The sequence below is a fragment of the Podarcis raffonei genome, chromosome 6 (assembly GCF_027172205.1).
Source record: "Podarcis raffonei isolate rPodRaf1 chromosome 6, rPodRaf1.pri, whole genome shotgun sequence".
In the NCBI taxonomy this organism is placed as follows: domain Eukaryota; kingdom Metazoa; phylum Chordata; class Lepidosauria; order Squamata; family Lacertidae; genus Podarcis; species Podarcis raffonei.
Genome location: NC_070607.1, coordinates 95954932 through 95971401, shown reverse-complemented (window position 1 = coordinate 95971401; position 16470 = coordinate 95954932). Strand labels below are relative to the sequence as shown.

General features: G+C 41.2%; 1 protein-coding gene across 4 annotated transcripts in view; it reads right to left on the bottom strand.

Moving 5' to 3' along the window:
* The window catches only part of RAD21L1 (RAD21 cohesin complex component like 1), a 30252-nt gene that overhangs the window by 4403 nt on the left and 9379 nt on the right, over positions 1–16470 (bottom strand). For all 4 annotated transcript variants that reach the window (XM_053394618.1, XM_053394620.1, XM_053394619.1 and 1 more), the window contains 8 exons: positions 10737–10922; positions 9400–9501; positions 6630–6734; positions 4848–5077; positions 3765–3846; positions 3419–3525; positions 1388–1483; positions 227–307 (listed from right to left, as the gene is read on the bottom strand). In XM_053394618.1, the coding sequence (XP_053250593.1) occupies positions 227–307; positions 1388–1483; positions 3419–3525; positions 3765–3846; positions 4848–5077; positions 6630–6734; positions 9400–9501; positions 10737–10922 (989 nt within the window). The remainder of the gene's footprint in view (positions 1–226; positions 308–1387; positions 1484–3418; positions 3526–3764; positions 3847–4847; positions 5078–6629; positions 6735–9399; positions 9502–10736; positions 10923–16470) is intronic.

The following is a 16470-nucleotide window of genomic DNA, read 5'->3' as shown; positions in this document are numbered from 1 at the left end:
AAGCAGCCTTGTTGAAACTAAGCACTGTGCTAATCTACAATTTTAAATTTGGACGAAATAAAAGGTCATGGTTAAGCCGAAGGAAAGTAAAAGCTTCTCAAACACTCCTAGCAGCTGTGTGGGAAGAGGAGAGGAAGCGGCAGCATATGAACTTAGGTCCATTCACGTAGCACTCACTAAGCCATGGTTCAGCATTATGTTTGAATGTGTTTAAAAAGCAACTTACCCGGAAAGTATTTAGCAAATCTACAGCTCTTTTATCCTTTTCTTTTTCTTCTTCATTATCTGGAGTATTGTCTTCATTTCCCTACATTATAAAGCAATGCAAGGACTTATAACAGCCACTCAAAGGGTAAATGATGAATGATTATGCTCCTTAAAAGTGTGAAAAAATTAACAGATTTTCCTGGAATTCTGCTGCACATTTGTGGTCTCACAGAAATTTACCAAGGAATTACTCAGTCAAGTTCATTTTGCAAACAAGGTCATATGGTTAGACTAGTATCTTAGCTACTGAAAAGTGTTGGTACAACTGTACAGTACACTTAAAGTGACAAAGCTGTCTCAGTTATTACTTACACATTTATTTTTAAAGTATTTTTTAAAAATCCTATTTTTCTTTAAGGCTTAAAGGTTTAAACCAGGGTGACCAACTTGTGGACCTCAAGATGTTGTTGGACTACAGCTCCCATCTTCCATGACCATTGACCGCAGGGTTGATGGAAGTTGGAGTCGGGCCACAAGTTGACCATCACCCCAGCTTAAACCAAATAAGTTTTCAACAAAAACCAAGACACTAAACATGCAAAAATCAACCAACAAACAACAGTGCAAATACAATTATAATTTGTATTACATTTTCAGCTGAAATCTCATAAAACATAGCAGCAGGAACAGAAACAAGCTCACAGGTCCATCTAGATCAGTATTTTCTAAACTGACTTGGGACAGCTCTCCAGCTCTCCCAGCCCTGAAATTGCTAGAGATTGATACTCTTATCACTAGCCTTTCTGAAGAGTCAGGTTTTTTAATTTGGACCTTGAAGGATCTCAGGATAGGAGCTAAGATTGGCCTTCTTGTGGAGGGTATTCTTTTAGGCAGCAGGCCTGGGGCTGATTAATATTCTACAGCTTTTTAAATGTGTTTGTGGTGGTGGTGTGTTACTGTTTTGTTTCACTGGGAAAACAGCACGGGGTAGGGGAAAATCCTCTGCATGGCTGCTAGTTGCCAGACTCACAACAAATGTGAAATCTGAAAGCAGCTCTTAATCATATCCTCAAGAATGACCCTAAAAGTCCGTGGATAACATTGGATCCAGTTATACCAGACCTAAACATTCTTATTTATTGGGTGACATATAAAACTTGGAACAAATCATAAAACATACCTTTTCCACTACAACCTGCTTACCCTCAACCTCTAGTCTTACAGAAGTCTCTTGGGTAGAGCCATCAGACGCAGCAGACACTCCACCAACACTTTCCTGATATTACAAGTTTGGGAGGGGGGGAGTGATCAGTCTCTTAGCAAACAAAATTTACTTCTCAGTAATGTTCTTTTTGAGCATATGTTCATTACTCAGTAGCAGATGAATATTTCAGGCTAGACAGAGCTTCTGTGTTGAATTTTATGGTTCCTTTTTTTTGGACTAAATGTGAGATGAAGACACTAAACAGCTGGATCTATTAGAATTTCAACTAAGAACAAGGCCCCAATTGTGTTGAAAGCATAGTTTTCCCCATAATATAGCCAGTGTGGTGTAGTCGTTAAGAACGGTAGTCTCGTAATCTGGGGAACCAGGTTCACGTCTCCGCTCTTCCACATGCAGCTGCTGGGTGACCTTGGGCTAGTCACACTTCTCTGAAGTCTCTCAGCCCGACTCACCTCACAGAGTGTTTGTTGTGGGGGAGGAAGGAAAAGGAGAATGCCGCTTTGAGACTCCTTAAAGGGAGTGAAAGGCGGGATATCAAATCCAAATCCAAACTCTTATAACTGGATGTGTAGTCTTTCTATGCTCCACTCCAAGACTTCTTTACACTGCAATCTCACATGTTTACTCAGAAGTCAGCTCCACTAAGTTCACTTACTAGCTCAACTGGTTAGAGCATGGTTCTGAAAACACCAAGGTTGCAGGCTTTATCCCTGTATGGGACAGCAGCATATTCCTGCATTGCTGTGGTTGACTCAATGATCCTCAGGGTCCCTTTCCAACTCTACAATTCTATGATTCTAAGGCAAGTGTACCTATGACTGTAGTCTTACAGAGGGGGGACTGTCACTAGCTCCACTTGCAGCAGAATATGGATATGACAGCATGGCTTAGGTATTGGGATGAGGAGGAGGCTTCCTGTCCTAAAAGGACAACTCAAAAAAAGAAACATTAATAAGAGAGTGAGACTGGAAGAGAAGAAAACCGAAAAGAGGAAAATAAGCTTCCAATGGAATTATAGTCTGCAGGATGACACTACAATGATTCTTCAACATCAACTTCGTTGGACTGGTCATGTTGTGTGGATGTCTGATGATCATCTTCCAGAGCAACTACTCTATTCCGAACTTAAAAATGGAAAGCGTAATGCTGGTGGTCAACAAAAGAGGTTCAAAGACACTCTCAAGGCAAATCTAAAAAAATGTAGTATAAACACTGACAACTGGGAAACACTTGCCTGCGAGCGCTCCAGTTGGAGAACAGCCTTTACCAAAGGTGTCGTGGGCTTTGAAGACACTCGAACTCATAGAATAATAGAGTTGGAAGAGACCACAAGGGCCATCAAGTCCAACCCCCTGCCAAGCAGGAACGCAAGGGAGAAACACGCTAAGAGGAAGGCACAATTGGCAAATCCACACCGTGATCAATTCCCGCCCGGAAACCAATGTCCCCACTGTGGAAGGACGTGTGGATCTAGAATTGGCCTCCACAGTCACTTACGGACTCATTGTTAAAACCGTGTTTATGGAAGACAATATTACTCGGCTACGAGGGATCGCCAAAGAAGACTACTACTTTTATAGTATGAACTGCAATTTCAGCTAAAGCACCCAGTTATGGTGTATCATTAATATCTCAGACTTTAGGAAAAACCCCAGAGGTACCTACCCAAACTCATTTTGTTAAGCAGTAAGGAACCAAGACAAGACCCTTACAAAAGTATGGCTGTCTGACAGTAGTGCATTGAGCAAGGCTGAGCTTTCAGATTCCCAGTGTGTGGTGCAGCTGCATGATGCTGATAGACTTTAAGAGGGCTAAAGTCTTTTCCAGACTACTCTGGGAAAGGGAAGGAGTGATGTGTAGAGCACAGACCCCAATCTCTCTCCTCTCCCCCACCCCCTAGTTGGAAGGGAAGTAGTTTCAGGCTTTTCATGGAGCCATGGAAAACTTAAGTGCACAGTAATATGACTTTGCACTGAAAGTACTTACCATAGGTTCAACAATTTCTTTATTTCCCATTTCTTCTCTGCTACTTTGTGACACAAACTGGTAAGTTGTGTCTTGCATAGCTTTTGGAATCTCTGCTGTTGGCAATTCTGAATTGACAACAAAATAGCAATAAGATAATCAAACTTCTTGACCACTGCACCAGTCCAATCACACCACCATTGACTTTTCCATTACTGGAATATGTGCTAACACAGATCTGTGCCTTCTGAATTTAAGCATGCTATTTTTTAGGGTACACTTGCTGAATGTGGTGCATTGCCCCAAAAACTACAGATGGAGGAATTATAACAACTAGTTGAAAATAGGCATAATTCTAAAATCTTGCCTTGGACATCTTGTTCCTTGCTTCTTTCAACTGCAAGCTCTTGCAACCTTTTTCTTCCATACCTGAGACTTTTAGCAAAGAGCTGTAAAAACAGTATTCATATATATTTTTTCTCTGCAATTCTGGAATTCAAGTTTCATATTAATGAATCAAAAATTAAATAAGTGACAACTAATATGACAGCTCTTGACTTGCTTAACCTTTTCATTGATAAAGAAAGCTTCTGTAGATATTTAGAAATGCCTAACTCACTATTAAATATATTCCCTTGGGATGTAGGCTGTAGTGCACCTAGTAGACCTTCCAAGAGACCTTCCTTTCCAAGACCAGATAATTCAGGAACAAATCAGATTACTTGGGAACACACTAAAGAAACCTAACAAACATCTAAGAGGGAGGAATGCCAAGTGCTACCTTTAGCCAGTTTTAGGAACCATTTTTTCCCCTTTTCCCTAAGCTTCTGGCTCTTAATTTGAAGAGCGATATGTCCTCCTTTACTGGGGCAGGACCTATAGTCCTGCCATTTTGTTTAGCTATTTTTATTTGTATCGTTGTAGTAGGTATTTATTGTTGTTTTTAAATGCTTAGCAACTGAAGCAGCTTTAATAGCTGACCATTGGATCTGCAGAACATATGGATAATTCTGATAATCTCGTACTTGCTCTGTGATCTTTGCAATACCCCAGACATTAAAATCTGTGAAAATATATTGGATGGAGCAGTTCTGAACACATAATATTTCAAGATATATACACAAATATGGCAACAATGCAGGAGCATATATGGTGTTCTTCCACTGTTGTGATTTTCAGGTGGGATTCAATTACAAATTGCCAAATTCAGGTTGCAAAATTACACTTGACTGTTGCTGGGAGGTCTTGTGCAGCAAACACACTTCCCCCAAAGATCAGACTTTTTGCAAGAAGGAAAGTGATTGGAAAATATCCTGGAAAGCATAGGAAACTCCCCACAAACACATCAGAATGAATGTGCACTAAATAGTCAACATCATCTTAGCTCCCTGCAAAGAAATCACAAAGACTACTCAACTGTCTGGAAGCCCCTAAAATAAGAAACTGTTACCTTTTGCAAATCTTCACTAATTGTAGTCTGGGTAGGTCTGCCCAGAAGTTTATCCGCACTCCCCAAGTCCTGTAAAATCATCAGCCTTCTTGTAGGGGGTGCAATATCTAATGCAGTTAATGTGTCTTCATAGTTCATAAGCTGGTTTTGCATAGCTTTTCTGCTTAGCTGATTCACATAATCAACAAGTAATTTTCTTTTCTTTTTCCTTCTTTGTTTCCTTGTGAGAACTAGATAAAAGGCACATTCACAAGTGAAATATTGCAAGTCGACCCAAGGAATATGGTAGCAAAGGATCAGTTTTTTGCCTTTGGGGTAGCGCTGCCGTATTTCAAACGGAGAAAATCCAGATAGAAAAGTTGTTTGGCAAAATCATAAAAAGCCATTTTGGAGTTTTTTTAAATGGAAAAACGGTACTGCCAACCTGGACTGCCATACATCCGGATTTTCCTGGACATTTACTGATTTCTGCCCCGACACTGATAGACACAGCAGTATTCCGGATATGTCTGGGAAATTCTGGACATATGGCAACCTTAGTTTGGCGGTAACTTTGGAGCAAGTGCAAGACTACCCCCCTTAACATCATCTGCTGTGGGACTGGCCTTGTCCCAATTGTTTTTATGTTTATTTTAATTGTTGAGTGGAAGAGAGAGAAGATGTGTCTAGGACAGTGTTGCCCAAACCTGGGTCTCCAGCTGTTTTTGGACTACAACTCCCATCACCCGTAGCTAGCAAGGGATAATGGGAATTGTAGTCCAAAGGCAGAAGGAGACCCAGGTTTGGGAAACAGTGGTCTAGGAGGAGAGGAGTTCGGGAGAACGGGGAATCACAGTGGTTCTGGGTATGAGTAGGGATGGTGTTGGAGGTGAGGCACACAGCAAAGGCAGTTAGTGACTGTTTTATGTGCCAGCCCACCCCCCCAACCTGGGGAATTGTGTTTCTCCTATCGCTCAACCCTTAGTCTGTGGCTGCTGCTGTTTAATACCAGGACGGCTCTGAATAACATCTCCCTCATCCATGATCTGATTGTGGATGAGGAGGCTGATCTGGTTTGCTTCACTAAGACTTTGGTGTGTGTGAGAGAGCAGGCTGGAGCTGGTCTTATCCAGCTGTCCTACTTGGGCACATGGTGCAGCATCAGGGCAGACTATGGGGTCAGGGAGGTCAGGGAGGGGCAGTTGTTGTGGTCTATAGAAATCCCGGGATGCGGGTGGCGCTGTGGGTTAAACCACAGAGCCTAGGACTTGCTGATCAGAAGGTCGGCGGTTCAAATCCCTGCGATGGGGTGAGCTCCCATTGCTCAGTCCCTGCTCCTGCCAACCTAGCAGTTCGAAAGCACGTCAAAGTGCAAGTAGATAAATAGGTACCACTCCGGCAGGAAGGTAAACGGCATTTCCATGCGCTGCTGTTTCGCCAGAAGCGGCTTAGTCATGCTGGCCACATGACCCGGAAGCTGTACGCCGGGTCCCTCGGCCAATAAAGCGAGATGAGCGCCGCAACCCCAGAGTCGGCCACGACTGGACCTAATGGTCAGGGGTCCCATTACCTTTACCTATAGAAATCCCATCTCTCTCTTCTCAGGCTTTCTGTCCAGTTGTGTGGGGATCTAGTGTGGGGGTTCCTGGGTAATCGGGACAGATTAGGGATTCTGCTAGTTTACTGCCCACCTAGTTGCCCAGCAGTTTCCTTGCCTGAGCTGACAGAGCTGGCATTCGAGGTGGTGTTGAGGACTCCCAGGTTTTATGTTTTCAGTCAAGAGCAAAATGCAACCAATCTAACCTGAATTGTCAAGTGGTTCAAGTACAAATTCTTCTTCCTCACTGAGCAACAAGGTGGTTTCATTAACTGGGCAACTTCTTGCTTCCTGCTCAGGTCTAGGATGGCCTGTAAAACCAAGATAACATACAATTAGAGGAGTGGATAAAATTATGGAAAGAGGGAATGAAATTCACCGCATGTACTACGATAAAAGAAAATGTCATGAAAATGATATATAGATGGTATATAACTCCAGTGAAACTTGGAAAGATGTTTAAAGTTAGTAATAAATGTTGGAAATGTCAAGAGAAAGAAGGAACATTTTATCACATGTGGTGGGAATGTAAGAAAGTGAAATGCTTTTGGGAAATGATTTATAATGAGATGAAAAAAATGTTGAGATATACCTTTGTTAAGAAACCAGAAGCATTGTTACTAGGCATATTAGGGAACGATGTTGAAAAGAAAGATGTGAAGTTATTTAGATATGCAGTTACAGCAGCCAGAATTTTGTTGGCCCAAAAATGGAAACAGGAAGAAATGCCAACGAGGGAAGAATGGAGAATGAAACTGATGGAATATGCAGAAATGGACAAATTAACGGGAAAAATTCGAAACCAACGCGATCAGAGATTCACTGAGGACTGGAATAAATTTACAGAGTATATCAAAACTGTGTGTGATCAGGAAATAACGCTTGTTGGATTTCAGGAAGCTCTGTGAAAAGAATAGATAGGAATGTCGCTTAAAAGAGAAGATAAAATAAGGATTGTTAAAGTGCAACATAAATTTAGGAAATGTGAGAAGTTGTGATAAATATGAAAATTGTCAGATAGGCTGATGGAAGTCTAAAAGATGTATAAGTTAAATTGGATGTTAAATTATAAATGGAATGGTTATTGGAAATTTGAATAAAAATTAATTTTTTTTAAAAAAGGATGGCCTGTAAAACACCAACCCATAACCAGTATAGAATTATTCCACAATGGTAAATAATGAAAGGCTGAATGGTACATTATATGGAAGGATTCCATATTTTTTTTAATTAGTTATTTTTGTACATGTGCTTGAGGAATGTCTTGCCACTTAATGTTTTGCATACTGTATAGCATTCTTGTATTTTATTGCATGTAATCAACAAACTGCATGGTGGTGGAGGATCAATAAACCCTCCCAAACAGCACCAGATGGAAAAAAAATTACTGTATTTTTATCTTCTATCAGGTATAAAGCAGATATCATACTGGGGACAATAACAAAACATACCAGATAAGAGGTAAGCTTAATGCAGTCTTATGCATGACTAATCACAATTCAGTGGGAAATTACTCCCAGGTAAGTGTGTATAAAATTGCAGTCTTACCCTATAAGGAAAATTTAAAATGTACACTAGTGTTGTTGTTTTTTAAGGGCAGACACCGTGCTAATTAAAATGTGCATTCAATATTTATGTTATGCGCCTGCATTAGCATTTACAATTGGCTCAAATAGGGCAAGAGGGGACCAGAGGGACTTTCTGACTTCACTTGCACAAGTTTAATTTCTAAAACAATAAAGAAGCTTGTGACAGCTTAAAGGCAGATATTACGACATAAACCAAGTGACCATTCACAAAAGCTGCAACAGATATTAACAGGAAACCATTATCCTGATTCAAGCCTAAATGCATGGAATTGAATTTCTCAACCCTGTGCGACTGCAAACAGGTCCTTTTCAGTAGCAGCATCTAGCATGTAGAACAAATTCATACTGCCTACAGAAAACAGGTTTTTCACTGGGATGTAAAAGATGGCTTTACAGCGGTACCTTGGGTTACAGACGCTTCAGGTTACAGACTCCGCTAACCCAGAAATAGTACCACGGGTTAAGAACTTTGCTTCAGGATGAGAACACAAATCGTGCTCCGGCGGCAGCAGAAGGCCCCATTAGCTAAAGTGGTGCTTCAGGTTAAGAACAGTTTCAGGTTAAGAATGGACCTCCAGAACGAATTAAGTCCTTAACCTGAGGTACCACTGTATTTACCCAGACTTTCTGTCCTGCGTAGTTTTCTGTTGTTCTTGCTTTCTATTATTGGTCTGCTGCTCCACTTGTTTGGCCAAAACACTCTACTTTTGCCTGAAACACTCTTCTGCTCTAAGTGATCCTTGTGATTTTCAGATGAATTTTCATAATTAATTGTTAATATTTTATTATCTGGTATTTTAATGTTGCAGTGGTTTTGAATATTGTTTTTACTGCAAGACGCTTTGAAAAGCAGTCTATAAGCATAAATAAATAAGTCTCCATCTCCTACAAAAGAGGCTGCTGAATTGGAACTTATCAAGAACTGCGATTCTATCCATTTAGGCCTGAAACAAGTTCATGATTTCCTCTCCCACCACTGCTGTTTATTAACTTAGCAGTGAGAGGGCGTGTTATCATCCATTACTGCCACTGTGAATGGTCTCTTTGCTTCTCAAGTACTCCACAAAATTGTCAGACTCTAATTTATTTTATTTGCATTTCATTTCTATTCCATCTCACTCTTTACAGTTTTTACTCCCTCTATAGCCATGTACTCATGACAACACTTCATGCATCTGGTGAAGAAGACTCTAGTCAATGAGAGCTTATGCCATAATAACGGACTCACTTATGGACTCACTGTTAAGACCATGTTCACGGAAGACAATCTTACTCAGCTGCAAGTGATCGCCAAAGAAGAAGATGCCACAAAAAAACCTGTTCATCCAACAACCACGTTGTTGTTTTTGCTGTTAGACTCACAGAGCCATCTCTGGAAATAACTCACCTGCTGTATTATCAGTTGGAAGCTCTTGGAGTAAAGAAAATTCTTCCTCCATGTTGAGGTCCGTAAGAACGTGGTCATTCGGCTCATCTCCAAGAACAGCATCTTAAGGGAAAATGGACTTAACAATTGGTTTACAAGATTCTATTACTTTATACATGGGACGCGGGTGGCGCTGTGGGTAAAAGCCTCAGCGCCTAGGGCTTGCCAATTGAAAGGTCGGCAGTTCGAATCCCCGCGGCGGGGTGCGCTCCCGTTGCTCGGTCCCAGCGCCTGCCAACCTAGCAGTTCGAAAGCACCCTCAGGTGCAAGTAGATAAATAGGGACCGCTTACTAGCGGGAAGGTAAACGGCGTTTCCGTGTGCGGCTCTGGCTTGCCAGAGCAGCTTTGTCACGCTGGCCACGTGACCCGGAAGTGTCTCCGGACAGCGCTGGCCCCCGGCCTCTTGAGTGAGATGGGCGCACAACCCCAGAGTCTGTCAAGACTGGCCCGTACGGGCAGGGGTACCTTTACCTTTATTACTTTATACATTGGGGTGGGTGTGGGGATTTACCAGACAGCTGTGTTAGGGCTTATCTGGGAGAAAGATTCCAGGAAAGCAAGGAAGCAGGCAGGCTGGATAACACCAGGCACCAACTCCTATTTCCAGCTAGAATGGTTCCTCCTCCTGCAGGGTAATCTACCACTAGCCACCCTGGAAAAAGATTTCAACAAAGCAGGGAAGGCGGGCAAAAAGGCATTAGCCACCCCCCACCCCAGCGATTACCTAATTAAATGCAGCAGGTATCACCCCCTCACACAAAGATGTGTTCACCACACCCTAAACCCACACATTCATAAGTCCATTCTGTATTTTACTAAGTACATACATGTATTCAAAATCTTTTATAATGTACAGTGGTACCTCGGGTTACATACGCTTCAGGTTACATACACTTCAGGTTACAGCCTCCACTAACCCAGAAATAGTGATTCAGGTTAAGAACTTTGCTTCAGGATGAGAACACAAATCGTGCTTCGGCGGCGCGGCAGCAGCAGGAAGCCCCATTAGCTAAAGTGGTGCTTCAGGTTAAGAACAGTTTCAGGTTAAGTACAGACCTCCAGAACGAATTAAGTACTTAACCCGAGGTACCACTGTATAATTTTACGGGGGGGGGGTTGCCTTTATATTGTTAACTGCCCCATATTTAGGAGGTAGTGTAGAAATGTCAGATCATAATTTCTGAAGTGCAGGACTGGCCAGTGGCTCATGCTTAAGTCACGTTAATTTCCTTTCAGGGTGGGAAATTCAGGAAACGCTCCCAGTTACTTGTGCCTATTGGATTTTGTTCATACGTACCAATCATATCACCTGCAGTTCCTTCATCTCCAAACCCATCATACTTGAATGAATTGGCATCTTCAGCAAATGCAGTTTTGTCTTCAGTGAAGCTCAAAAAACTGTGATCAGTCAAGAGGCCACCAGAACTAGCCAATATGCTGTCATTGAGAAAGCTTTGCTGCCTCGGCATTTCAATTTCTTCACCTGAAAAAGCACATATGAAGGGCTAGTAGTAACTTCTCCCTCTCCCCTGCAAGCGAGTGTGTGGTTTCAAGTGCATATAAATATGGATACAGATACACACAAGACATATGGCATAAAAATCAACATTTTAAGGTTAATATTGACCTTAATTTCCCAATAATTTTCTTTAAAACATCTTTTAAAAAATAAAACAGTTTTGAAAAGAAATCAATCAAATGCAAAAAAGAAGAAAAAAAAGAATTAAACCTACATGTAACCTCTGAAAGTTAAGACTGAATCATCACCATATATTAAACACATTGAGGGCCTAAAACAAGATGTGAAATGCACAATCACATATCTGGCATTCTATTTTCATTTTAAAAATACCATGCCATGAGCGTAGCCAAGAGGGAGGCAGAATGGCAACTGCCCACCCCCATCCAAGTAAAACAATAGAAATACTTAACTAACTGACCAATCACATTGGTTCTGTCCCCCTTAACAAAGTCCTGCCCCTGTTAAAAAAAATCCTGGCTATGCCCCTGTACCAGGCATGGGTCTGGGGAAATCAGGACTACAGTAAAGGCAGAGGAAGATTCTCCCCTGTGCTGCGGTTAGAATGAAAATCACTATTTGTTCTGGATGAGATGCTGCCATTAGTGGCAGTGGCATCTTCTCTCTGAAGGTGTACAAAATCTGAGTGGGATTTTCATCAATATCAAAGGCTAAAATCAGCCAAGCAGAAATTTGCCTCCTGCTCAAGTTGATATAATTCTTTAGTGCAAAAGGCATGCAGGCTGCCTGATTAAAAAGCAGATCCATTCTTTGGTGTGGTACTCAGTTCATAATTTCCAGTCATCAGCAAAGGTGATTCTAGATAAGGCCTTTATATTGCAAATGGGCCTATTAGAACCTAACACAGAATCATAGAGTTGTATAGTTAGAAGGGGCCCTGAGGATCATCTAGTCCAACCCCCTGAAATGCAGGGATGTCCCACATGGGGATCGAACCTGCAACCTTGGCGTTATCAGTACTACGCCCCAACCAAGTGAGCATTCATGGACTTCCGGTTAGCGCCAGCGCTTAATGGCGGATTTCTCCCGGAGCTCCGGGAGAGATCTGCTTCGTAGGTTCGGGTCCCGTCAGCTACGGCGGAGCGGGGACCCCCAAAAATCACAGGCGCGTAGCCTGTGAACTGGAGACTCGGCGGGCACCTTTGCGCCCCCCCGACGCTGTGAAATAGCCTTTTTAAAGGCTGCGGATCAGCGGAGGGTGTGTGGAGCGGTGCTGAGAGTCGTCTTCACCCAGCCTGCGAAGCGAAGCCGCGTCGCCATTAGCGGAGAGCGCTGACTTCTTCCAGTGAATTTGGACTAAAAGGAACATCTATCCGTGAGTAGGATTGACTGCTAAGATATAATTGGGCACTAAAATTAAAGAAATTGGATACCGAGACGGACAAGCACCAAAAAGGAAGTCTGCTTTCCGTTCTGTAGCAAGATCAAAGCGAAAGGCATTTCAGCTGTAACTGTCTGAAAGGAGAGTGGTGGGAACTAATAAATCCATCACCAAGTAAAGAACTCCCTCCCCGAAGGCAGGAGGGGGGGGGAAGAAGATTTTAAAGTGTTTTCCTGCCATTTTAAAAGAAATTGAGCTATTCATCGCTGCTCCTGTACCTGGGGATCGGACTGCCGGAGAAAAGGCACCGGCTAAGGATTGTTGATATAAGAAGGTAAAAAAGTATCTTTAACTGACTTTGGCTACTCTCAACCTGAAACATTTATTTTGTTGCACAGCAAAGCTACTTGCAGGACATTATTGACTTGGATTTTTTAGAAAGAGAAAGAACAATAGAAAAGAACTTTGTTTATCTTCTGGAGAGTGGGGGACTAACTTGAAAGTAAAGAACTGACTGTACGCCCTCTAGAGGACTTATACATTGTTTCAGCAACAAGTGGAGCTTAAAATTTGAGAACTTTTGTCTGACAGCTCAAGAGTGTGGGAATGACCTTGAGTAAAAGACTTTGTTATGGCAGATGGTAAAGAGAAATCTCACAAGAAAGAGGATTTACAAGAAACAACCTTGAGATCTGGCAGACAATACAAAGTTGAATCTTTTATGCAAAGAAGGGCTTCTGTATCAGGAGCCCCTGGAACTACAGTTATTCCAAAGGCAAAAGTGAAAATAATGTCTTCAGAAGAATCCTTTGCTAAGGTATTGGAGAAGATAAATGACTCTTTAGAGGAATTAAAAAAGCAAGGTGCAGAAACCAAAGTACAAGTTGCTGAAACAAATAAGAAAATTGAAGAAATCTCTGGGAAAATTGATTCAAATACAAAAAGTATAACTGACCTTGGGAATAAAGTGAACTCAAATGCAGAAGCAATTGGGAAATTATTGGAAGAATCATCTACAACAAGAAAGATAGCTGAGGAAGCTAAAGAAATTGCAACTGCTGCTGAGGGAAAGTTTCCACCAGTGTTCAAGAAACTAGATGAATATGAACTGGCACTTTCTATGCAGGATATGCAACGCAAGGAGAGGAACTTAAGGATCAGACTTGTGCCGGAAAAGGAAGAAGACAACCTGGTGGACTATTTGACAAAAGAATTCTCTGACTTTTGGAAGCAGGAGCTGGACAAAGAAGAATTTAAGATAGAAAGTGCATTTAGACTGGGAGCAAGGCAGAGGAAGAACAGACCCAGAGATTGTTTAATAACTCTGAGATCAAAGGAGGAACGGGACAAAATACTGAACCTGCATTACCAAACAACCCTTCGAATTGAAGATTTTCACATTGAGATTTTTAAAGATATTCCCAAAAGCATTTTGGACGCAAGAGGACACTACAAGGACCTGGTGATACTGCTGAAAAGGAACTACATTCAATTCAGGTGGGAGTTTCCCCAAGGCTTGTCTTTTAAATACAAGGGGAAGAAAAGAAGAATAAAGACAGTGAGTGATAAAGACAAGTTCTTAGGAGAACACGAAGAAGACCTACAGAAAGAGACGTTTCCAGGGCAAGGGCATCCTTCACTAGATACGGACACGGAACCACCGACAAACGAGGAACAAAAATTGGGAGCTGTAGGAGGAAAGAGTAAATAACCCCATCATGGCTCTGCAACTTCTAACCTGGAATTGTAACGGTTTGAACATTCCCAGAAAAAGGAAAAATATATTTCATGCTCTAAAGAAAGACCAATTGGACTTGATTTGCTTACAAGAGACCCATGTGACAAGAGCACATAGGAAATTATTAATAAATAAAAGACTGGGTCAAGAATTTATATCTTCAGACAGAGTAAAAAAGAGAGGAGTAGTGATTTATGCAAAGGAAAAGCTGCAACCGAAACAAATCTTCAAAGACGACCAAGGAAGATATTTGGCAATTGAAATCCAATTTCAAGGAGAAAAGTATCTGATAGTGGGAGTTTATGCGCCAAATGAAGGGAAAGCTGAATTTTTCAAGAAGTTGCATGAGACTTTGATGGACTACATGGATTATAATCTAATTATGATGGGAGACATGAATGGAGTGGTTTCAACAAATATGGACAAAGCACAAAGACAGGTAGTAACAAAAGATGGAAGACTACCAAAGACCTTTTTTGAAATGACTGACAATATGGATTTGATAGACATCTGGAGAACAAAACACCCATTAGAAAGAGAGGGAACCTTCTTTTCTGAAGCCAAGATGACATGGACAAGGATCGACCAAATTTGGGTGACTAGCAGTATGGCGCAGAACATAAAGAGAGTGGAAATCTGCCCAAAAACTTTCTCCGACCATAATGCAGTAAAGATGGTGATGAGGCAAACAACAACTGGCTCCTTCAGATGGAGAATGAATGACACCTTACTTAGAGATGAGGAGATTTGCAAGAAGGCCCAAAAAACTTTGAAAGACTACTTTGAAATCAATCTAAGGACTAAAGTAGAAAAAAGAATAGTATGGGACGCAAGCAAAGCCGTGATGAGAGGGTTTCTGATACAACAAAATACATTAAAGAAAAGAAAACAAAATGAGAGGAAGGAAAAAATTCTGGAAAAGATAAAAGAAGGGGAAAAGAAACTAAGATTGAAGCCAAAATCACAAGAGATTTTAAGAGAAATCAAATTTTATCAAACACAATATATGGAACTGACGAATCAAGAATTAGAGTGGAAAATTAAGCAAATGAGACAAAAGACTTTTGAATCTGCTGACAAATGTGGCAAGCTATTGGCTTGGCAAATAAAGAAGAGACAAAAACTCAACACGGTAACAAACATAGAAGTGGAAGGAAAGAATATAAGTAACCCAGCTGAAATCAGGAACTGTTTTCAGAACTACTTTAGACAACTTTACACACAAGGGCCGCAAAAAGAAACAGATATACAACAATTCCTCGAGAAAAATGGGCTGAAAAAGATTTCGCAGGAAAGTAAGACAATTTTGAACCAGGAGATATCAGCACAGGAAATAGAAGATGCCATTCAAAACATGACGTTGGGCAAATCACCTGGACCGGATGGACTGACTTCCAAATATTACAAAGTTTTGAAGGAAGGGCTCATACAACCTTTGAAGGAAGTCTGCAACGAGATCATGGAGGGGAGGAAGGCACCCGATACGTGGAGAGAGGCCTACATTACACTTATACCAAAGACAGAGACTGAAAAGACCCAACTTAAGAACTACCGACCCATCTCGTTACTAAATGTGGATTACAAAATCTTTGCTGATGTTTTCGCAAAGAGACTGAAAAGAGTTTTGATGGAGGAGATTCATGGGGACCAAGCGGGCTTTCTCCCGAAAAGGCATTTGTCGGACAATGTAAGGAATATAATTGACATTTTGGAGAAGTTGGAAGTGAACATAAATACTAAGGCTGTTTTGATATTTGTGGACGCCGAGAAAGCCTTTGACAACATTTCTTGGAGCTTTATGTTGAAGAACCTCCGGGGGATGGGGGTAGGCCAAGGGTTTGAGAATGGTATAGGTGCAATTTATTCTGAACAGAAAGCAAAATTAATTGTAAATAATGTGGTTACAGAAGAGTTCAAGATTGAAAAAGGGACACGACAGGGGTGCCCTATCTCCCCATTACTTTTTATATCGGTCCTGGAGGTTTTGCTTAATATGATTAGGAGGGACCAGTTGGTTAAAGGGATTCAGGTCGGAGCTAAACAATACAAACTGAGAGCATTTGCAGATGACCTAGTACTTACATTGCAAGAGCCAGAAGCTAGCACGAAAAGAGTTTTGGAAATAATCCAAGAGTTTGGTCAATTGGCAGGATTTAAAGTGAATAAGTTAAAAACAAAGGTATTGGAGAAAAATCTAACACAGGTTGAAAAAGAAAGGTTTCAGAATGAGACAGGGTTGACTGTGGTTAAAAAAGTGAAATACTTGGGTATAAACATGACAGCTAAGAATGTGAATTTATTTAAAGATAATTATGAAAAAACTTGGACAGAAGTGAAAAAAGACTTGGAGATTTGGTCAAATTTAAAGCTTTCCTTGTTAGGTAGAATTGCAGTCATAAAAATGAATGTATTGCCAAGAATGTTGTTTTTGT